Here is a 24662-nt window from a genome sequence, read left to right as displayed (position 1 = left end):
TATTCTAATGCATATCATCTATTAAAGTCATTTGGTCTCATCTTTATTTGGTAAGACATCCAAAAGTGTGGTTATTTTTAAGATCACATTTTTGATGCAATTTTAAAAGAGATGGTGCTAATAATTATTACTCCTTACAATAATTCTCATTTCAGATTCAATTTTTCTGAGCAACATTGTCAGTACCTGTTATTACATAAGCTGCACACTGCAACCCTTTCATTGAAGACAAGTTCACAGTTGTTGCTTAATATGTATATATTATTCCAAGGCACTTACAATTCTAACAAGCTAAATATAGGGGCAGATTCAGAGGTTGAAGGTTCACAAAATCACCTTACATATCAAATAGAACAGTGTAAAGCCATTCTAATTTCAACAATACGGTTGGAATGGCTTAACACTTGATGGCTTAGAAGCTGATACAAATTGACCATAATATGTCACTGGGGGCTCACAGTTCATGCTGATGCAGATCCTTCTGTTATTGTATCTCAATGCCTGCTGAGAATAATATTATGCTCAACAGGCAGAGCAGGACTTGTTTTAATTGGGAGTTGTCCAAACGACCAGGCCCTCTGCACTACCCATTGCTTACTCCCTGGCTAATGATTATGGGCAAAGAGATGGAACGTCAGTGGAGGTGAGGCGGCACAGGCTTACGCACCAGAGCAGACAGTTAGCAGCTAGCAACCTTTGACGACATGTACCAGGCTGTAAACATGTTTTTTCTGCTAATAATTGTGGATTTTAACATGGTGGTCTATGGGGATTGACATGGTTTTGGAGCCAGTCTGAAGTGGCCAACAAGCTGCAGTTTTTGGAGGTTGCCATTTAGCATTATAACATTTACGGGTCTTCTACATTCTATATGAATACATCTGTAATATATATGGTCAACATGTAAAACATACTTTTTTCTCTGGGTACTGCCAATGAGTAGTTAGATAAAAGCAAACGATCAAATTGTAAAACACTCAAAGATGACTCCACACCAGTGCAATTTATGCTCATACTTTTTTAATGTATCACAATGAGCAAGAAACATACTTGATGAAATATTTTCAAAGGAGTATATTCAATTACCATCTACAATCAACTTAACTAGGACAACAAGGTTTTGTGACAAAAGTTTCTTTAAAAGTCTGAAGTTCCATGTGGTTGTATGTATGTTAGTTTCCATGTAATTTGGTACAGTTTGGAAATCTTCATCATATAATTACAGTAACAAAAAAGCTAACAAGACTACAGTATAGAAAAGACATCAAGAACAACATTTTTGGTTTAACTTGCTCTTTTTTGTACATTGCAAGGCTGTTTTTTTCTACCCTCGGATGGGCTGCCTGGAGCCACAGAGCCATGCTTATGAGGCTCAAGGAGGAGTAATTCAAGGAAACAAAAAGAAAAACTAAAGCATAAAAAAACATTGTGGCACCAGAAGTCACAAAAGGAACAAAGAGCTCCAAGTAACAGTTCATCTTTGAAGTTGGAGCAAATGGTTGTTTGGTTGTTAGTTTGGTTGTTAATTTTGGTTAATACGCTTTTTTTAGTGTAACTGCCTCTTTAAGAATGACAGCTTTGAGAACCCGTCCCCTCTCTCTGTTATTATTTACTCTTAGATGATGTAATCAACAGAGAGAGGGGTGAGCCGCCATTTGACTGGAGAGCTTAACTTGTCAACCAGAGACAAGCACAAGGAAATGAAACGGGTAGCAACGTGAACTGGGAGAAATGAAGCAAGCGTGTCTGTCCATCCTGTCCTGAAATTTGGAAAATGTCCATCAAAGAGCAGAAGCAGAGGCAGAGCTGGAGAAAGAAAGAGATAGACAGAAAGGAGAAAGAGGCAGCTGGAGCCATTAAAGTTCAGTTTCATCTAAGGACTTTCCTCTCTGTGTCACACCTGTCCATTGGTTCCAGAGTCCATTTCCATTACAGAATTGTCAGTTATCAAATAAGGAGGTGGTTTTAAAGCTGTTTTGAGCCTGCCATTGGCTCCCATGCCCAGTTTTGGTGTGCCCACAGCCTCTCATGTCCTCCTAAGAAGATCTCCAAAGCTTCCCAAAGTCCTTTTTCTCTCTCTTTTCAGTCCTTTTCGAAAACAAAAAAAGTTGATGTCTCGTTTTAAATATATCTATATCTGTATACAGGTACACGTTCGTTTTCACAGTGGGCAAAAGATGACCTCTACAGCAAAACCTTGTCTTTATCTCTCTCTTTGTAAATGTCCATTAAAATCAAGTATCCCAATGTTAAGTCAGTGGATCCAATTATCCACAATACGATTTGTGCCACAATAAAATATACACTTGTCTGGGGCACAACATGTAACTTGTTTTCTTTTCGTTTCAACTGCATAAAGCTTTGGCCACATTCATAAAATCAATCAAAGTAAAAACTGCTCAGTGCTTCGGTATTGTTTCTGATCATTTACTTTAAAATTGGATTTTCTAAATTTGAGTTATTCATAATCCAGCTTTGTGGTTCAGTTTGTTTTGGTGTGTAACATATAAAAACAATAAAAGGCAAACAATAAAACAATTGAATTGATGCTGGCTCTTATGAAACATACGCACACACACACACACACGCACACACACGCACACACACAGACCATGCTGGCTGAATCTTATGAAGAGACTTCAACTTTGTCTTCAACAAAAGAGCCCAAAAGATTACACTTTGGAAATAAGAGAGCAAACAGTTTCAGGTAGACAATGAATATAAAGAACATTTTCACACCATAAAGTGGCCAGGTCATATTTTTTGTTTCGTAATTTCAGCAATTCAAATTAAAGCTAGTGTTAATTTATGATAAAAAGTAATATACATTAACTAAATAAAATACAAATAATTTTATGAAAATAACAATACATGTCTGACATTGTCTGAAAATTAAAAGAAGCAAACATTTAAGAAAACTGTACAACTTAAGATTTTTCAAAATAAGAAACAACATGTGAAGAGTATTTCAGGGAGTTGGACTTTTAAAAAGTAACAAGCTTGCAGACCAAATCTCATGAGTTCCAACAGCATGCTTTAGTATTAACACCGAATCACTTTGTACTGCAAGACGAAGCACTTTAAACATTGTTCTGAGATTGTGCCATGTATTCATTAGGGCAAATATATTGACTAAATAGTGGCCAAAAAGTAGTTTGACAAATTTAAAAAGGGTTTTGGTTTTGGTTTTAAAAATGAAACTATTAGTTCTTTGAATCATCAGCGAAAGGGTGGGGGTACCTATATGCACATCTATGTTCTTTGCAATAAAATTAGAGGTTGACTTCTTTGGATATGAAAGCATCCTTGCTATTTGAAATCAAGGGACATCTTCAAAAAACCTCCTCCTTTTTCCAGAAATAATGCTTTGGAATGAAGATGTCCCTTAAAGACCTGTAATCTATGCATGGAAGTGGCACCCTGCAGACACATGGGACAAGTCACTGGTGGATTTCCCAGGAAGGGGTCAACTCATCCAAGCAGCCATCTTTTCCCTCTGAGACTAGTTGTATGTTGACTGGCATAAATGTTTCTAAACCTATGAGACGCATCAGTACCAGATGTATTATATACATTTTTTGGTAACCACTATTACTTGCTTAACAAATTAGCAACAACCTTGACTGGATGGAGGGATTTTCAGCAATGTTCCATGCCAGCACAAAATTACATAAGTTATTCAGCAACCAATGATGCAAAAATGTACACAACAGTTTACAGTCACTTAAAAAAAAAAAATAGAAAAAAATAGATTGTGACAATTAAAAGCAGGTAAATGAAATAGGATCAGTCCTTGCTTGAGAAAAATCCATTGTGATATTTGGAATGCACTGTCTTTACAAACATTATAGATCATTGGCTTTAAACATTGGTCTGTTCAAAAAGAAAATCGGCAAAATGTCCTTTGGAACATATATTCACAGTCTTCAAAGTTCCGTTTTTGCAACAAGAAAAAAAAGGTGTTGCAGAGGCAATAAATTGGTTTATTGTTGGTTTTAGTTAAAGCTTAGCCAAAAGCAAAATGAGCATGCATCTAGGTACTTTTTTTCCTTTCAAAATTCTACATTAGCAGCAAAACGTATGTCCTTGAAGACCAGACCTTATACATTTTCTTTAAAAAATGGACACTTGAATGTGACAAAAAAGTAAAACAAAGATTAATAACCTCTATCTTACAAACTGCAATGGCTCTGTAACGGTGCTACTCCACAATGCAAGGACAAGGGCCCTTTTTGGTTTTTGGTATTTACGTAAAAAAGCCACCTGTTTGCTTGCAAAGAAGCAGAAACGGCAACTCTGATGCGTACTCCTTTGTCTTTTAAAACTTTGTTTCCTTTCCTCTAAAAACAGCAACAAATTCTCAAGTATAAAGAAGCCTCTTTTCTCATATTTATGCACCAATGGTGAAAAGTGTTTAGTCTTTGGATTTTCTTTTTGTCTTAAAGCGTGAGAATTATTATTGGTATTCTTTTTCATTTATGACAACAAACATGTCAAAATGAAAATAAAGACTGTAGCCACACTACATGAAGAACAAAAGACCTGCTTTGTAGTGTACATATCTACAAACACAGGAGAGCAGAGAAAAATAAGTGCGAAGATAGGAACAAGTAGAGTGAGAAATAGGAGTCAGACAGTGATAAGTGCACAAAGGTAACACAAAAATTAAATAAAATTAAACTTTCAATATTTCCCCCAGGATCTTTTAGTTTTGGTTAGCGCAATACCAACCAAACCATAACATTTAAATAATTCTAAAAGAGGATCCTGCCTTGTCAGGAGGGGCATTTGGGTGAATGTTTCTCAAGAAGTTGAGAATAAGACAGAAACAAAATGAGATAAATTACCTGTCCATAATCTAGTCTATCGGAATGACCAAGACAACATCAAATGAAGCGTCTTAAAGTTGGACAATACAAAAGCTTAATGTACACAAAGTTTTTTTTCAACCTACCATACTGTTTAAATTCATTTCCAATGCAACAATCTACTTAACACCAAAAATGTTCATATCTATCATAAATACAGAAGGTTGTTTTTTTGAATCAAAACTCTTTTTATCGCCCGTTATTGTCTGCAATGCTCTCCTTGTCTGGGTATAATGGATTTAAAAGGATTTCAAATGTTAAAACCAGCAAATCATTTACCCTTTTTGAATGCCCAGATACAATGCCGTGTTAAAAATTGTACTCAACTTAACATTTTCTGTTATTAAATCAACATATGAAAGAAAAAATCCTTATCTCCTGTTGGAAACAAAAGGTGTAAAACATGGATTTCTGTAACAGAAAAAACCTCTGTGAGCTGTTGACCTGAGAATAAAATAGACATTACATTATTCTTTTACTTTTGCAAGCCATTGGTATCTGAATGCTTAAATAGCAAGAAAACTGATAGACTATTCTCCCATAAAGTACATACTGGCTTTTTGTGACTGTGCTATTAAGTAGAAATGATTACAAAAACAAAAGGACAACTTGTTGACTTGTATTTCTTCAAATGGGTTCTTGGGCCATTTGTCAACCTTGAGGCAGTCCACTGCCATACAGTACAGCACTCCTCTATCATTACCCACAACATAACTGCAGCAATCTTTTCTATTCTCATATATTAGTATGCATGTATTTCAGTTGAGAAAAACAAACAAGCAAAAAAACAAACAAAAGGAAAACCAGCATGTTGATATGGGAAACAATCCACTAACATTTAAATTTTTGGTTACAAGCTTTGGAATTGCAGTTAGTCTTTACACATCTTTTTCTGAAATTGGTTTGTATACGTTTAATGTATTTTTAACATTGCTGCTTTTTGTGTTTTTTTCATTTGTGATTTTTTTTTGTCTTTTTAAGTGTTTTTTAAATATTGTCCATCATTGAAAGCTCTTTACAATCTGATGGAGTCTGTTCCTACACTAGCAAGATTACTACTACAACTACTACTGTCTTTGACAAAGCCAGGCTGCTGCGGCTCCTCCGCCGTCCTGCCAAGCCTGTCCGCTGACTTCTGACTACTGTCAGAGTCAGACTCGTCGGTAAAGACGTCTGTTGGTATCGAGGTCTGAACTCCTGAGGTGCTCAATGAACTTGAGGTAACCGTTGAAGGTGAGGACATTGGAGGAAAAGAGGAGGAAGAAAAGGAGGGACTGGCATTGGGCTTCCCAGCTAAAGCTCTGGAGAAAGGGGCCTGGGGCCATGGTTTGCCGGCAGCTGTGGTGTTGAGTGGGGCAGTAGAAGAGGAGCAGAGGGAAGAGGAGACAGCAGAGGATGGCATGGAGGCTGATGTTGTTGGCGGGGGAGGGGGGCTGCTGATGGGATGAGTGGCAGACTGCGAGGTAGATGCGGTGTTAGGATTGGGGAAGCAGGCTGAAGAGTGAGGTAATAAACTAGTAGCGTGCTCTTTGGCATTTCTGGCTGATCGCTTGATTGTTCTGTGTTTGTGCAATGCCGATTCCAGGTGTTGACTGAGTGCTTTTTCCCCATCCAACGTAGTGTCACAAGCCAGACAGTCATAGAGACTTCCAGCTCCTGCACCTACGCCACCAGGGACACGCTGCAGCATCTCTTGCAGGTTTGCCGACTGACCGAAAAAACAGTTAGATTTAACGTGGGTAACAGCCTCATCTTCCTTTGTGAAAACTACTTGACACTTGCGGCATGCCAGTTTACACTGCACCTTAGGGACGATATACTTATTCAAAGCTTTGCCATCCATCTCTTTCTGCTGAGAGGGTACTTTTTTATGAGAAGAGGAGGAGGAGGAATTTGGGGGTTCGCTATTGGGTTTGCCCTTTTGCTCCTCGGTTTTCACTTGATCTTTGGCAGATTCTTTGCGATCCTCCAAGGGTTGATGGGGGACTGGAGTTTGGCTAGCCTTGGGTTGCTGGATCTGCTGAAGCTGCCTCTGCTGCTGTTGTAGTGCGTCCTGCAAGCTCTGCTGATATTGCTGGTAATGCTGCAGCAGGGACCCCGGAGACAGGCCCATCATTGCTTGTGACAATGCTGGGTTGTAAGGGAAGAGACTTTCCATACCATACATCGGTTGCAGGTAACCCCCTTGGAGAGCCCCAGGGATCTGTGGAGAGTAATACGGGGAGAACCCAGGCATGAAGTAGGGCAGGAATTGGTTTGTGAGGAGAGCTGTGGGGTCAGATGCCAAAGCAGCCTGCAGGGCCTGAAGCTGGGCAGGGTCTACCACATACTCCATACCAGGTGTGGGCATGGAGATGGCAGGTACAACTGTCTCTGGTTTCTCCTTCTTGGCACTGGCAGCAGAAGTGGAAGGGGCAGGGGTACTTCCAGTTGACGATGGGGTTGAGGACTTCTCTGTCTTTTCCTTGGACTTCTCCTTCTCCCTTATCCCCTCAGCATCACGTTCTTTAGAGGGTTCAGGCCGGGAGCCAGACGGGGTGGTTGAGGAAGTGGAGTTGGATGTGACGGTGGAGCTTGAGTGGGAAGCAGATGTGTTGGTCTGGGCTGGACTCGATGCGGCAAGGGACGATGAGGAAGGAAGCTTGTTGGGTAGTCCAGACGTGGGGAGGCTAGGCGAGGGAACACTGGCACCAGGCATGTTCAGGAGGTTTGAGGGTTTTGGAGGAGTTAAAGCTGGAACATATTCAAACACAGACAACATGTAATAATTAATAGGTGTATTTCCTTGATAAGTGTGTCATTATAAAATGTAAACACAACAGTTCAATGAAGAACTAATGATTTCAAGATTATGCAATATTCACAAAGTAAAACTCAGTCTGAGTGAGCCATTTGTTCACAGTTTGTGGTATTGGTGGGTCTAACAGTTAAAAGGCCAATTTATTATGTTACACAATTTACCGTACTGTATGTGTGCAGTATAAATGAGTACATGTCACAGACTGATGGGAATAATATAGATAGTGTGTTCATTGGTGCAATCACTGAGTTTTACATTTAAGTACTATGTGATGACTTTAGTTTGTAAGTTGGTAAATTACAGTTTAAAAAACAACTGCAACTCCACCTCAAGTATTTTGCGTTTACTCAGAAAATGAATCCAACTCATGACATACCTGAATTAGATGAGTTAAAGCTGGAAAGAGAGGGACTGCCAACCCCTGGCAAAAGGACTGGTGGTATGCCTTGCAGATTTGGATACGATGACTGAAGATTCAGAGCCTGCATTGCAGGGTTATCAAACAAACCATGCTGCTGCATGGCCTGCTGCTGCGCTAGTCCTAAAACTTCATTGGCCTTCTTAATGCGGTCCATTTCTTGCTGGGCCATAAGTTGGCGGACGGTGGCAGGGTCAAAGTATTCTTTTTCCTTATCGATTTGGCTTCCAATGGTATCCTTCACCTTATTGATGTGTTGCTGGGAGAAAATATGATCACGGATAGAGAGGCGAGCAGTGTACTTTACACCACACAAAGTGCACTCCGTCCTCGGCCCCTCATAGGATGTCTGATTAATTCCAAAGTGCTTGGCCATGTTGAGCTTTGCCTTTTTCTCCTTGGCACGAGCGTTTTGAAACCACACCTGAACAACTCTCTTTGGAAGTCCAATGTCATTGCCAAGTACCTCACATTCCAGCATAGTTGGAGTCCTGTAGTCGTTAAAACAGGATTTCAACAATTTCAGCTGAAGGTTATTCATTTGCGTCCGGAAGCGCTTTTGGCCAGGTCGATCTCCACTGTCGATGCTCCTGGTCCCTGAGGCTCCAGGACTTGGTGAACAGGGGTCAGCCAGGCTGGACGTCTCACTGTGTTCAATAATATGTTCGTCATACTCCCTAGTATAATAGCTTGTTGCAGGGCTTACTAGCCCTGACGACATCTGGTCATCAGTTTCAAGGATGGCGGCTGTGCCACCAGACTTAGACAGGTAATCACCACTATGCTGGCTGTGCTTTGCATCAGCACTGTCATTATCAGCATTGGCCTCATCGCCTGTGGTTGTGTCAGTGATAGCTGTATTCACAGAAGAGCAGTCGTCATTATCCAGTTTGTTTGGATCATAGCTGAGGTTCACAGAAGACATGGTTGCAGTCTCAAAATCTTCCATTCCTTCAACTTTAATAGATGAAGGGCTAAGTAGAGCCCTAGGAGACAAATCCATGATTTTGTTTACTGGTGACATAGAGGAGCTATGTCCATCACTGTGTGCTGGGGCCATTTGAGAGTAGCTTGAAGTATCTAGACCATCTATTTTGATTTGCATACCCTCATGATCAGGTAACATACCAGCTAGAGCTAAATTATATCCAGCACGTTTGGCTTCATGCCAGTGACGAGAGCGAATGTGTGCCTCAAGGGCAGTTTTTGCTTTAAAAAGTGCTCGACAAAAAGGGCACCTACGATGAGCTTGAGCTGGCCCTACTGCCCTAAACTGACCTTTTCTCTCTCTAGCTCTGGTATTTTGGAACCAAACTTGCACTACTCTCTTTTTCAATCCCACCTCATGAGCAATGTGGTCAAGCATTTTACGCGTAGGATTTGAGTCTAATAGGTACTTCTGATAAAGGATCTCCAGCTGCTCAGGTGTGATGGTGGTTCTGAGCCTCTTGTCTCTCTGTCGTTCTTCTGCACTATTTGTGCTGTCGTTCTCTCCTGGGCTAGTGCCAGCTTTTTCCTCCAACTTCCTCTTCAGGGAATTCATGGTGGATGTGGGGGTAGACGGAGAGGTGGCAGAGCTGCTGGGAATCTGTGGCATTGCTCCAGAGAGTAGCTGACTTGCCAGGAGAGGATTGCTGGGATCAAATAGCATGAAAGACATATCTATTGGACGGTCTAGGAATTGAGGGTGGATGAATTGATTTTGCACAGAAAGGAAGTGTAATTGCTGGTGCTCCTGCCAGTGCTCAAAGGAGGGGAAGCCAATCTTACACTGATCACACTGGTACGGGATCATCTGTTGTGCCAATTGTTGTGTGGCAGAGGTCATATGTGCATTGAGGCTCATGTGCTGGCTTTGCGATGAAGCCTGGCTTGTCTGAGAGGCAGAGGGACCACACTGCTGCTGTTGCTGAGAGAAAGAGGACGATGAATGCTTGATGGGCTTTGTTTGTATCTTCTCTTCTCTCTGAGGTCTATGGCGTTGTGCCTCAGACTGGGGTTGATGCACAACCTCCTGCTTAATAGAAGTTTGGGTTTCCCGTGCCAGATCAGCAGAAATGTCTGGTAACTCCTTGGGCTTCTCATCAAAGAGGTTAGAGGTGGATGCTGGCAATGCCTCCTCTTTCTCAGTGGATGGGAGCTGGGAAAAAGCTGAAGAGGAGGTTGGAAGTGGGCAAAGACTTGAAGAAGAGGGCATTGGGGTGTGACAGGAGGACCCAGAGGGAGTATAACAGTCATTGGAATAATCCATTGAATCCTCATTGTGGCTGTCATATTGACCCTCATCATCTTCATCTTTGTAACACAGCTTCTTTTGGTGTTTTATTAGATCAAATATACGCTGGAAAACCAGACTGCATTTCTTGCACTGGTAATTCAGATTTGTCGTGCGTACATAACGATCATTTGACAATTCTCTTCTTTCTCCCTCTTTTGCCCCCTCACCCTGGTTTTCATAATTTTTCCTTGCCTTCTGGCGAGCATTTTGGAACCACACAACAATCACACGAGTGGGGAGACCCAGAAGGTTGGAGAGTTGTTCAAATTCATCATCTTTGGGATACGCATTGGCATCAAAGAAGTCTTGTAGCACTCTTAGCTGGTAGTCAGTAAACCTAGTCCTGGAGGATCTCTTGCTTCCATAAAACTCTTGTTTCAAAGGTTCAGGGGAAGGAGGCTTAGAGTCAATTTTTGTTTCTTCTAATGTTGTTGTGGGTGGATTATTGAAATTGTATGGCGAGTCTTTGTTGCGCTGTCGTTCTTTAAAAAGGGTGTTTCTGAACCAGTGCTTTATGACTTTTTGTGGAAGCCCTGACTTGTCTGCCATCTCTTTAATCTGTTCCTCGTTTGGCGAATTGTTGATATCAAAGTATTGTCGCAGGACCCTAAGTTGGTCATCTGTGATGCGTGTCCGCGGCCTCTTGTTCTGCTGCTGCTGCTGCTGTAGCATGGCTGGTGTAAGCTGCTGTTGATAGAGCATAGCCAGTTCTGAGGCCAGGCTTGACTCAACAGATTGTAGCTGTGGCATGGATTGGAGAGACATGGACTGCATCATAAGTGGTGAGAAGAGGGGCAAATCCATTGGCATGGGAATTTGAGCTTGCGGCTGTGGGGTAGATACAGTTGGAGGTGTATGTGAGGCATCAGAGACAGGAATATTTGGTGTTGGAGCTCTTTGGGGTGGAGGAGGTGGAGGAGGAGGCTGTGGAGGAGCAGGAGCAGCCTCTGGTGTAGGTGATCTCAGTGGAAAGAGTTTATCATATTGTTCTCTGTATTCCTTTGCAAATCTCTCAAGGGATCGAAATGGAAAGAAAGCCTGGTGGATATGCTCCTGGTGACTCTTTAGAATCAGTATGTTTGAAAACAGCTTGCCACAGGCTTCACATTCCAGTTTCTCCAATCCCTCAATGGGGTCCACCACTCTTGTTATCCCACCTGGACCACTTGATCCTGTAGGTACAGCTGTCTTTTTCTGAACTTTCTGTTTATTTTCATTGTACTGAATAACTAACTCAAAACCAAAGTTTTCCAGCAGAGCTTTGGTAGCATTTCCTCGAGCATCTGAAGCAATCCTTGGTGGAGGCAAGCCAGTATCATGGTTTGTGTTTATAGCAATATGCTGCATGTCTTTCTTTTCTCTTGACTTACTGTCTGTAGAATCTCTGTTAGCATATTCTTCATTTTTTTCATTTATGGCCCTTTCTCTTTCTCTGTCTCTCTCATTCTGTAAGTTGGAAAGTCTCTGCTTTTTTTCAGCCTGCTGGAGCAGAGCTGCACTCTGTTGCAACAAAGCCATCTGCCCCTGAGCCTGCTGCTGTTGTTGTTGCTGCTGCTGATGTTGTTGATGTTGCTGCTGCATGTGGTGGTGCATCAATTGCTGCTGCAAGCAACTTTGCTGGGCCTGCTGGGCAGAGTTTTTTAGATCTTCAAGCAAGGAGGAGGTGGAGGAACCTGCTAGACCAAGCGCTGCGTTGCTGAGGCTGATCTCTGGGTTCAGCTGAAATTCTGCACCAGGGATGTAGAAAGGGAATAGCAACTGCTGCTGTTGCAGGAGAGGAAGTGAATCAGCTGTCATTGGGAAGTGCTGCAGAAGTGCTGGGTTGAATAGCTGTGACTGTAAAAGTGCAGCCTGCTGCTGGAGCTCCTGTTGAAGCTGGGCTTGAGCTTGGGCTTGAGCCTGAGCCAATTGCTGTTGTTGCTGAAGCTGTTGTTGTTGCTGTTGTTGTTGGTGTTGCTGCTGCTGTTGCTGCTGCTGCTGCTGCTGCTGCTGCTGCTGTTGCTGCTGCTGATGTTGCTGCTGCTGCTGTTGTTGCTGCTGCTGCTGCTGCTGCTGCTGCTGCTGCTGCTGCTGCTGCTGCTGCTGTTGTTGCCCCCTAGCAGACAGCATGTCAGAACACTTTTGACTTGACTTTTTTACTTCATGGTTCTCCGATGGTAAGGAATGGCAGCTCAAAGAAGAATTCCCCATGCTCTCATTGATATGACCCTGGATCATATTGTTTCCTCCAAGAATACTCTGAGCTGTTTGAGACCCAGAATAATTGTGGTTGGTAGAGCTAGTAGTTGAGTTACTAGCTGGGCTTGGACTAGATGTTGAAGTGCTGATGCTGGACCCACCACCGCTTAAACCAGTAGCACTTGCAGAGCTAGGAATCCCCCCTGCTGCTTCAAGTTTGGCTGCCCTAGCTTTGGTCTGGTGTAGAACAGAGCGCATGTGGATCTCCAGAGTAGAACTCTGGCTATATGCCACATTACAGGTGCTGCACTTGAATGGCTTGTTGTCAGGGCTGCTGGTGGGCTCCGGCTGTCCAGTAGTGGACTCCTGAAGAGCCCGTTTCACCTTGTGCAGGTGGGAGACAGAGTTATAGTGAACTAAAAGAATGTTCTTCTGTGTAAAAGACTCTTTGCACACAGTGCACTTGAAAGGACGAGATGGATCCAAAAACTTCTCCATGGTGAAGTTGGGGCCCTTTCTGAATGGCAAAGCACGTTTAGGTTCAGATCCAGAATCTTCCTGCAGTGAACCAGAGTCACTGCCTGTTGGGCTTTGTTTATCTTCTTGGTCACTTTCATCTCCCTCTTTCTCATCTTCTCCAAGACTTCCATGCTCCTCACCAAGGGATGGGTCACCCATTACCATAATGTCACCATTCATCAATAAGCCCCCATAAAGCTGCTGGATATCAGCTTCAGTCAGCTCCAGGTGGCTAGTTTCTAGATGTTTCTTCAAGGCCTGAAGTGTTCTGAAGCTTCGCTGGCAGAGACAGCACATGGTGGCTGCCCTGATCACATGGTACTGTGAATGGAGCTGTAGTTTCTCCACAGTCTTGAAGGCCAGGCTGCATTGGTTACAGCGGTACTTGTAGACATGGCGATCTGAAACAGGCAACTGGGGCCTTTTGTTGTGAACCTCATTGAAGTGCATCTGGAGCGAGTTGGAGGACTTAAACACTTGATTACAGCCTTTCTTCCAGCACAGAAATCCTGTGGCATCATCCCTCTCTGACTGCTGATCTTCCAGCGGTGACTTTTGAGATTCAGCTGTTTCTGTAGGGAGTGACATTCCCTTCTCTGGATCAGCATCTGATGCATCTGTGAATAAATAAATAATAAAAAAGAGAGCTTTCCGTTAGATGGCTGCAATTGCAAAGTAAATATCACCACATTACACTAAAAAACCTGAATTATGATTAATAGTATTTTTTGAAAAAACATAAATCCCACATAAATGTAGCAGTAACCTGCACATTTGTAACAGAGTCAGATACTAACCAGCAGGCTTCTTCATATCTTCAGAGTTAGAGTTGGCTGTGGCATGAGGGGTGCTTTGGGACTCTCTGTCTGGACTCGGTACCGGTATGAACATGCTGGCTGGCAGTACTTCAGATGCTGATACCTGGAAAAACAAAAACAGAAAGGAATTATAATGTGAAAGTTCTTGCGGGGTGATGATATTATTTAATATGTATGTTTAGATGACTAAAGGAAATCAACAAACACACAAGAAGAAACACAAAGCAGTTTAAAAAGCCGGGTTAAATGGAATAAAAGTGAATATAGTAACATTTTACATTGCACTGAGGATCATTGACATTCAATATAAAATCAAGATATGAAACTGATATCCTTGCTCATGTGTATCTTATTTAACAATGAATCACTCATACTGTAGAGCAGACATGTACTGATGCACACACACATTAAAAACAACATAATATTTAGAAAAATGCTATATTCTTTTACATATTGTAAAGTTGGCCGTGGCTTGGCATTCGACTACTTAAATTCTACTGCTGCTGCCAATTAGGATGATGGACCTCATGTCATACAGAGTGTCAGCCAGCTTAAAGCTCACACCAACGCACTAACTGCATCCATCCACCAAACACTTTAGCTAAAGCTTCTACTTAAGAAGTGCAGCTGTAAGTGCCGAAAAATATAATAAAACACATATTATAAAAAGAATTGCTAAATTAGACACTGTGCTTCTTAACAAATTGGTTAAATCAAAGGAAAACAATGTCATTGCTGATAATAAGGTTCACATGTTTAAGTTGGAAAAAGTTTTTTTCTCTTTACTTTTCTAAATCAAATATTTCAAGGACGAAAAGGTATTGATTAAAAAAGTACAGAGAGAAAGTCTGGTTCTCTCCGCTCTCAAAAGGTTGGAGTCAATCATGTGTGAACGACAGCAACCTCTGTTTATTTCTGCTGCTCTTCTCCAAATGTCTACTATTTCACCCTCTGATAACCTTTTTTCATCCCCAAAACTTGAGAATTCATCAAAGTCAATAATTGACAGTACTCTATGCAACAATAACAATCTGCTGAAAGTGGATGAGGTCAGAATATGAGGACTGTCTTTTTCCACCTTCATCACATTGCTGAGACAAAGGAGTAACAAATGAAAGAACACATACTGATGAAACAAGTATTTAAATGTTAAAGAGTTCAGTTTTTAGATTGGTATAGTTGATTTTTGTTAATTTGCCATATGCTTTCTAATTACTCCTTTAATAGCACAGTGAACACACAGCTGAATGTACTCTAGCATGTCATATAGCCATAGGCAAAATCCAAATTAAGCAGACTCATCCGCAAACAACAGCATTTCTAAGGTTAAGTAAAACAGTTTCCATCCCAAAGTGCCCACTATATTTGTGTTACTGAGGTGGCAAATGTACCAGAAAACATCCAGCCATTTCCCTCTTTGTTTTTGATACCTTTCTATCTTTTCAAAATGAAAAGTGGAAAATTAAAGCAACCAGCATTGAAAGTCACAAAACAAAAAAAGCAATGATTTAGATTACAAAGTGGACTGTTTCTAGACAACTGCTTCATTAGGCGATTAGTGGAAGAAGTAGAGTATCCCAAGGTCACTTTTCATTTGGACCGCCTAATTGGCAAACATAGTTCAAAATGGCTATCATCCAGCCAGACTCAGAATTAATGAAGCACAATTATTTTCATTACCCTATCTTGAACAGACAGAAAATGAGACATAGAGTGAGACAGGGAGGACTGGGGTGTATATATTATATATACACTGTTATGTATATATACTGTATCTGAGACAGAGCATGAGACACATGGGGTGGAAAGGAAAGGAGGGAGTGCAAAGACGATAGGTGGCTGAAGGGTTGGAGAATGAACACATCATTATGCATGCTTGGCAAGAAATAAAAGTCACCCATTTCAGAATTAATTGACTCCTCTCCTTAGAAATGTGAATAGGATAAAGCACCTTAACATCTGCATTCAACAGTTATAAAAGGGTGCTAGCTTTAATGTGTGTTATATTACCTCTGTTCTATCACTGTCCTCTTGTAGTGGCTCAGTACATTACTACCACTATAAAAGAAATAAATATTGCCGTCTACCATACTAATGTGCTTGCCATTTACTTTCTATATGGGGGGTGAAGGCAGCAGACAGTAATGTTTCACTCAGTGATTGTCCTGCATTGCTATTTAGCTTAACAGGACAGAACAGAGTAAAGATTTGCTAAGTGATTTACAAGAAAATAGGAAATAAAAAGGTTTTTTTTTTTATCGATATCACACATTTTGTTTTCCCTTGATTACGATTAAAGGATGCAAATGAAGTAGACACATTTTTCCCAGTGCATTGTAGATAATATACATCTAATTTTAGAACTTAAAAGTCCCTGACCACATTAATCAAGATAAAGACACTACCAATTTAATTTAACTACCAATTTCCAACCTAAGGAATGGACCTGAAATACACACATTTTGATATGAGACTTGATTTTGGCCTGATTTTTCGTGAATAATAACATTTCCAATGCTTGTAGTGTGCATATAGTGGGGAGACTGTTCATTACATTTTGATTAATCCTTGCCACAATTATTTTAACATATTCATCATGAAAAGCCTTGTTTTGGCTTGCACACAAGTGATCAAAGACATGGCAAGAGTGTCAGTTTAGTATAAATGAACTGGGAGCGAAGAGACCTGCTCATCTTGAAATTATAAAAAAATACAAAAAACGATTAAGAATTCCCCTTCACAAATGACTGTGATTACAAAAGAGCTGGCATGATGATGATGGGCACATTAAGACAATGAAAAAGAAAAGAAAAAATATGCATCCCAAAAAAGCCCAATCATTTCCAATGAGCCAATGGGATTGCCTGTAGCCATTTCACAATTACCAGCATTCTTTGTGTTTGATAAAAGACTGAATGTTGGCAATTTAGAGGGGGGAAGAAAGGAATGACAATTGTTCTCAGAACTAGGCAGCCACTCCAGGCTGAGGGATTGACTAAGTGACTCATCTTCTTGGTATTGTTGAAGCCTTACACTGGTCCTTGACCTGACCCATTATCTGCAATGTGATGGGCCATATTATGTTTAAGTAGCAGCATGTTGGGCCTTTACAACATGGCTTTGACCGGCAGTTGTTTTCTATAAACGGCTGTGTAGATAATTAAAGAAACACTATGGGACAGATTGAATACAGAAATTGAATTCAAAATGTTGATTCGTGCTATGCACAACACAGCAAGGCCATATATTTGTTTATCTATGTTTTGCTTTTCTCCTGTTGTCCTTGACTTAAACAAAATACGCATTTCATAGCATGCAATCTCTTTGCTATGGTGCTGGATGACCCCACTTAACAGTTTTCACCTGCCATGACAATTTCATTCATACCAATTTACCAACACTTCAGGTAACCTTGAATTGGTAAAGCAAATCATTCTAATAAATGAATGAAGAACCATAACAATGAAGTTCAAACTTAAACCTTTCCAACCACACAGTATCCAATCACAGGCAAACAAAACATTAGGGACTTACTGAGGCAACGAGCTTCTCCACACAGTCAGGGGCCACACTGTGGAGGTGTGTCAGGTGGAACTGCAGGTGGACCTTGTTGTTGAGCATGTCCTGGCATAGTGGGCAACGTAACATTGGCTGGACAGAGTGCTGCGTCATCACGTGCATTCTGAGACGATTCAAGTCCGTGTTTGTGAACTTGCAGTAGGGGCACTGGTACATCTGGGTGGTAGAGAGAGAGGGGAGAGGGGAAACAGATCCACAAAGGGTTAATGGGGTGAACTAGGTGCAGTGGGCCTGCTTGAAGAGGAGCTGTAGATCAGGCGGGAGACTGGGGCCCCTTCCCTCAAGCAGGCAGATCCCTCTGATCACAACAACCGTGTCATACTGAGCACCACTGAGTCTTGGCACCTACTTCAAAGTGTTCCCATCCGTCAAATACTATATTGATTTTCCACCTTATACACAATTAGCAGTCCAACTGCAGCAGAAAGGCTAAAATAATTTTGAGTTGATCTGGGGAAAATCCTGCCTAATATAAAAAGGGTCAGTGAGATAACTAACTAAAAATGATTAGAAGTATATTTTTACATTACTTCTTTTAATTGATGTGGAGTTTTCAAGCTTATAATGAGGCATTGGTATTTGAAGATGGAATAACCTTTAGCAAGAGTCCCCTAATTCAAAGACTTTTAAAAATAGAGGGTTTTATGCATTTTTTAACATCTGAAGACATCAATGTTTTAAAAAAATGGTGTGGCTTGTAACTCTCACCTGCTCTGCAGCGCTCTTCTCAGCTGTCCTGGGACGCTTTGAGGAGAGAGGGCTCTCCGAGGTCTCCGACCGAGAAGAGGGCCTTTTGGAGGGGATCGGGGAATCTGACTGGTGCCGTTCCGAGTGGCCAGACACTGCTGCACATTCAAACAGACGCACACAAACACGGAGGGATAAAGAGAAGAGAGCAGACATGTCAAGACAAGGTGAGGACTTGGCAGCCTGGGAGCACGTCGATCAATAACACTGTGGATAAAGGGCTTTGGAATGTCTTTCTTAAATGTGATAAAACTGCATTTAATGGGAATTGGGCATAGAATGTGTTGTTATCAAACTCATGTCTCCCCATAAAAAAGACCACACATTTTTTACTTGTCTTTCCATGCTGCTGTAGGTGAGCTGTCTATTTCATTGTTGGTTCTTAGGATATCGTACAACACTGTTTTCAAGTGCCAATGAAAAATATAAATTTGCAAGTGTTCAATTTTTGGATTTCATTCCATATCTTTAGTCTATGTGAGATTATAAACATGAGAGGAGGTTCACACACATCTTGAAACCTCATCATACAACTGTTAAACTGTTTATATTTATTCTTGTTTCAAATACATCTGCTCAAATGTCAGCTGATGTAGAGTTTTTCTAAGCTATAGATTTACTTTACCCATTAAGTGATCCTCATATTGTAATAGGAGCATACTGCACGTAAGAAGACTTCTAGACACATTTCTTCAACCATCTTAAAGGCAAAAAGCAGAGGTCAAGCAGATGGGAGAATTTGAATTTTTGAGAGACAGTTCCACCAATCCTAAATGTTGGTTAATTTTAAAAGAGCACTGAGGCATTTTTTTAAGAATCAAGAAATACATGTTTTTATTTATATACAGTTGGTCTCAGCTTTGAAAATTCCTCAGCTCTGTTTCCAAAAGTAGGGAAATGCCAGCAAAATTCTCAGTTTCAATGGCATTTCTGTAAAAGGTAAGCCTTATCTATTGTTTTGTGGTTTCTATGGAAATGGACTGTGACAAAGACAAAAAGAGCACAGCAAGATTAGAAAACCTCCTTCCCCTTGAACATTTTGTTATGTTTCCTCAAAGCTAGGTCACATTTGACAACAAGCTCTCATTTAAGTCAAATATTGCAAGACAAAAATATGCCATTGGGCTCAAAGGAAGTATCAGTCGAATGATTAGTCATACACAAGCATATTCACAGGATACAGCCATGCTTCGGTGCCCAGTCTGTGGAAATATAAAAAAGGGCTACATTCATTGTCGGTTTCCTGCCAATCTTTGAAAATATGTCTTATTATCGTCACCTATGCAGCTATCTCAAGTGTTTCACTAGCTCAAAAACTGAATCACACAGCTAATCCTTTTAATCAAAACAACACCAATATTAACAAAGAAGCATGTCTGAAGAGCAATGCGTCACTCAAGAGCCCCTGCAAACCACTTTAAAATGACTCCACTTTATAAAAACAGAAATTCATCAGAGTTGAGCACTCTGCTAAGCATTAAGGGCTCACAGAGGAGCTAAATGCACATGGAGCCAGCATGGGGGGGCTGTACTATCATCAAGCTTTGTCACTAGTGGAAAGAATTCATTGTGAAACTTAAAGACGTGTCTTACCAAACCCTAACAAGCCCATAAAGAGTTAAATGTAGCCTGATTTGTACAGTCCTAGGAGGGCAAATTGAGAACAGAGGGCATTGGAAGGGGAGGGTGATTTGGCGGGGGGTCAGGTTAAGCAGGGCTGACCACGCTCCTGCTCAAGACATTAAAATGTCAGCTCCAATCAGGACGAGGGGAGTTGAGCTGATTACCCAGTGGGAGACCTAGCTTTGGACAGAGCAGCCTGCAAGATCTCCCAGAGACACTGGGATCAGCCGGGGACGCCCTATTAGGGTCCAGTCACAGGCAATCCTATTAAACACATCTGCCAATAAACAAAGGGAAAGTTAAACAAAAGGAACCTCCCATTCCCTGACATTAACCTCTCAGTCATGGCGATGTCCTCACCAACTCCACTTCAGTTCACTCCTACTGCAACTGAACTCATCTCCCGTGGAAAACAACAAGGGACATCTGTGGTCACTTTCACATCTCAACTATCTGGTTGATATTTGGACTACTCAAGTTTAGGGATCATAATAACATTTAATAACGAGAACATATGTTTCTTTAAAAATAAATTCTCTCTTTTTCTGGCCTCTTGAGTTAGTTAGAAAATAATGACTTCTGCATCTTTACTTTTTGTCTCTCCATCAAGGCAGTGAAGGAAATTATGTTCTTCAAGACAAAGTACCCAAACAGTAGCCTCAACCAAACGACATCTGTTAAAACTATTAATATCAGATTGCAACACTTTTAAGCACCTGCCTGTTAGTGTAAATTCCACACAGACGGAAAGAAACAAGCAGAGCAGCTGCTACAGCTTAAATATGTATAATTGCCATTCACTGTGAATTACTTAAGTGTTGTAACAGAAACACAAAGTAAAGAAATGAATTCTAGAGCAGGTAACAATAGGGTTTATATCGCTGATCTAAAGTACATACAATACAGGAAGCAAACATGGATTACAAACAAGTATCCTCTAAACCTCATGATAAAGAGGATAAATATAATTGATGATAAAGTATATGCCATTTCTACAATTGCTCCAAAAGCACCAGAGAGGTGAAACAAGTGGCTGTTTGAATCTGAAAGGGGCCCATACAGTTTTATGTGTGCGTGTGTGTGAGAGAAACACAGAGAGAGAGGGACAGATGGAAGGCTGGGAGGCTTACTCAGACACAGTCTTTCTCGTCATGGCCAATTAGGACTCCATAAATCTGATCAATTGCTTCTCTTAAGAACACTACACCAGCACCATGACTAACATCAAACTACTGTATCCTGTTTTTCCGTGTCAAGGGTAATGAAAAAAATGACCAAAACATTGCCAAGTTGTGAAATGAAATATAGTTTTTTTCTCCCTACACCGTCTTACACGGCAGATTGGAAACTAGTGTCCGAGCATTGCTGCGTTCACGTGAGACATTAGGATCTACAATCTGAACCCATAACATTGGGTCCTGATTGGACAAGGATAGGACTTTTGGAGGACAAAAATGATGTCAATAGAGAAAAACAAAAGGACTCGGGTTAAATGTGCTATGACACTGCTTTAGAAAGACCTAGAACAACAGTACATGTGTATATCTGTATTTGACCTTGGTGGATGGTTAGATTAATGCTTCTCCCATTCACAAATAGTCCTCTACAGAGACCACTATCGGCTCCCCCGCCGATGGTGACCTTAATGTCTGTCAGGAGTCTGTCTGCTACGCTGACCTCTTCTGCCTGGTCATTAGACACAAATCCCCCATCCACACCAAACCTCTTCTGACAGATACACAGGGTGGGTTTTTGTTTGAAAGCACAAAAGGCAAGGCAGGAGTGGAGAAACCTAAGAGTCAATTAGGTGATTATTAATTCATGTCCCTTTTCCGTAAACCAGAAGCTTTTGCGCTGTCGAGTCCCGTAAGTGAATTGGACTTTGGCACCTCGTCTCACCTCTCATAACTGGACTGTATTATTCAAGCAGCAAAGGGGCTGTCAGCACACTGCACCAGTCTCTGGAGCAATCACAGCCTTGTTGTGCTTTTAAGGGAAAAAAAGGTGCCTGCTGGAAAGAGTGACTGACACAGCACAGAACAGTACAGCCTGAATTAACTACAACAGGTCATCTGACATTTAAATCTTCCAGGAGTGCAATCACAGCTGCCATTAATACGCTGTGTCCTTGGGAGAGGTTATCCATATTCTAAAACGAGTGACTTACAGTAAACAGTCAAGCAGTGAAAGATGGGAAAAAGATTAGTGGTGTTTTGGAATTCCCCTCATTCGGCTGACATGGGGTCCTCATCATCTCTGGAGCCTCTGAACCCTTATTACCACAGTTCCTGTCTCGCCGCGGCAGCTTCAGGCCTCCGGTTGTAAAAGACATAACCTATCATCCAGTCCGTGCAAGCCAGCGAGGCTGCATAACTTTACTGCCGCTTTGCCCAGAACAGCCACAGTCTGCCAATCACTTAAAACTGAAGCTCAGCCCACAATTCCTCTACATTATGAACCTCCTTAGTGTTATACTTTTTGAAGATGTCCTCTGATCCAAAACTCCCTAAAACCTTTCACCTTCACACTGTAGAGGGCTTCTGAGGGGTCTCCCTGCAATGTAGAATTTCTTTTTATCTGTATTCCCTGTGCAAGTTGACTATTAATATGGAGATGACTCAACTCCCCCAGTGCTACAAGTCGTTGTCTGTTAATGCTATGCTAACAATACCCGAATATTGTCCGTTCTCTGTCCCTATTTCCATCGAGGTTTTCAATCTATAGCTTGTGTCAGCGCCCAGAGCAATAAAGGGCAGTGTTGCATTTCATATTATATTTCTCAGGTGATTATGCTGCATTCGAAACACAAGAAAATGAAACATTGATTTAAAAGGCAATATTGAAGCTACATATGAAATAATTTCCTATTATTTATGAAGTCCAAGATAAAAAACACTTCACTGTGCTGTATGACTTGTATGCAGCTAAACAACAGGAGTGCAAGAAAAGCCACTGGGAGATAAAGAAATTGAGTGGAGATATTAATTAGCATAAGCGTTATTAATCTTCGAGCCACTGAACAACAGGGTGACACGACGTTCACCTTTACAGGACGCTTTGAGAGACAGCACTGGTGCTGGCCCATTAGACAACCCGTGGTAAAACTCATAAACACTGAGCTTTCAGGGAGTTGGCTCACAAACAAGGACAATTTATGGCCTATTATCTTCAAAGACAAAAGGAATTACAAATTTGAGAGATGACAAGCACTCAAAGGACGTGATATGAATATGTAAACATTGTCACTGTTCGGCTTCCTGATCAAGCAGACAGAGTACTACTTAGGGTTTAAAAGCAATACAAAAAAAATCCCCATTGCACTGCATGTCTCCCAGTTCAGAGCAAGAATAAAACAATCTTAAATAATTTGATTGTATCTAACCATAAGCAAAAACCATAGCAAATATTAAATCCACATATCTGCACTGTTATAAGAAAAACCGTCCATGGTAACAGTACAAAATTAAACGACTGCAATGCCAAGGTGCTGGGTCTAGGGGATGCTAATCTGTATGTTTATTATCCAGAGTAAAGGCAGCATCTGCAGCACACAAGACAACATCTGTTTCACTTACACTCAATACACCTGGATGTGCACATGTGCATGCAAAAGCACATTTTTGTGGACATGGAGCCAAAAAACACACCGTTGTATAAGCACACCCAGAGGCCCAGCCTTCATCTAAACAGTTTCAAAGGTATAATGTAAACATTTAACTTAATATAACTCATATAACATTTTGTATCTGGTTTGTGTGAAAACCTGCTGTAAAACACACAGCACAGGAGTGTACAATCCTGTAGATCTAATTTAAGATAAAAAGAAAATGTTTATTTTAACACATCTGTCAAAATATGTATAGTTTTAACCGTATTTTTTTTTCATAATGTGAAAAATAAGTGCCAACACACTATCTCTATAATTGCATTTTACTATCCCTCAAAAGTCTACTGCACATGCCTAAAACCTCAGCATGACAATCAAAACAAAACATCTGTGCAGTCTGGCGTTCAGTCTGGAATGCATTAAGGTTGATTATGTATATTTAGATTTCACTTTTTTAATGTTGTTAGCTCATCACATAAAAGATAAAAGCAATGTTTTCTGGCAAAATGGAGTAGGAAAACAACATAAAACAAATGCACCGTTTGTATACAAGAAGTGTGAAAACAGTTTGCAGCAGATAATCAGTGCTGCATGTCGTGTTTAATTGGTGCTCCTCAAAACTATGTCAAAATACTCCTACACACTTTTACAGTAACAATTAGGCCCAAGCTAACACAGACACATTCCAGCATGGCAAGTGATGGTAAAAAGGGATTCACTGCATACAAACATGTGCTTTCTGCCTTTAATATTAAAAAACGAAATAACTTACAATATCATTTTAAAGTACAATTATTTCCAATTTTCCAACATTTACAGTAGTTGTGGCAAGATAATTGAGCTTTTTGTCCCTCATGCACTCGTTTTATGCACTGTATTCCTGACTAAATTCAAATATCTTGCGTTGTTTTGGACAAACAAATACAACTAAAAAGACACAGATTTGTACAATGCTTGTTAAAAAATATGCTGGAATTTCCTACTTCTATTGCGGAAAACATAATAATCATACATAAGAATGTAAGGATAAGAGTATGAGAATAATTATTTAACCAGATACATTTCAGGATTATTTTTCTTACGAAACCCTTTCTAATGTCTCCTTATCAACGCCCTCCCCCCTTTGCAACCTTCAATAAAACCTTTTCCACACATTTATGTTAAGTATGTCGAATAATATTGTTTCCAAGTCTGCAGGCGAATTAACAATTCCCCTACTTCCTCTTC

The 24662-nt window shown here is 40.8% G+C and overlaps 1 protein-coding gene across 3 annotated transcripts in view; it reads right to left on the bottom strand.

Annotated features, from left to right (window-relative positions):
- Positions 1–1003: 1003 nt before the first annotated feature.
- The window catches only part of zfhx3b (zinc finger homeobox 3b), a 140842-nt gene continuing 117183 nt past the window's right edge, over positions 1004–24662 (bottom strand). For 2 of the 3 annotated variants that reach the window (XM_079663436.1, XM_079663438.1), the window contains 5 exons: positions 18167–18303; positions 17414–17614; positions 13859–13982; positions 8045–13678; positions 1004–7601 (listed from right to left, as the gene is read on the bottom strand). In XM_079663436.1, coding sequence (XP_079519562.1) covers positions 5884–7601; positions 8045–13678; positions 13859–13982; positions 17414–17614; positions 18167–18303 — 7814 coding nt within the window. In that variant the 3' untranslated portion in view covers positions 1004–5883. The remainder of the gene's footprint in view (positions 7602–8044; positions 13679–13858; positions 13983–17413; positions 17615–18166; positions 18304–24662) is intronic. The other variant, XM_079663437.1, reaches the window with a different exon arrangement.

Source organism: Notothenia rossii (assembly GCF_949606895.1).
Source record: "Notothenia rossii genome assembly, chromosome: 2".
In the NCBI taxonomy this organism is placed as follows: Eukaryota; Metazoa; Chordata; class Actinopteri; order Perciformes; family Nototheniidae; genus Notothenia; species Notothenia rossii.
Note: the sequence above shows the minus strand (reverse complement) of the source record. Positions and strands in the feature narration are given on the sequence as shown.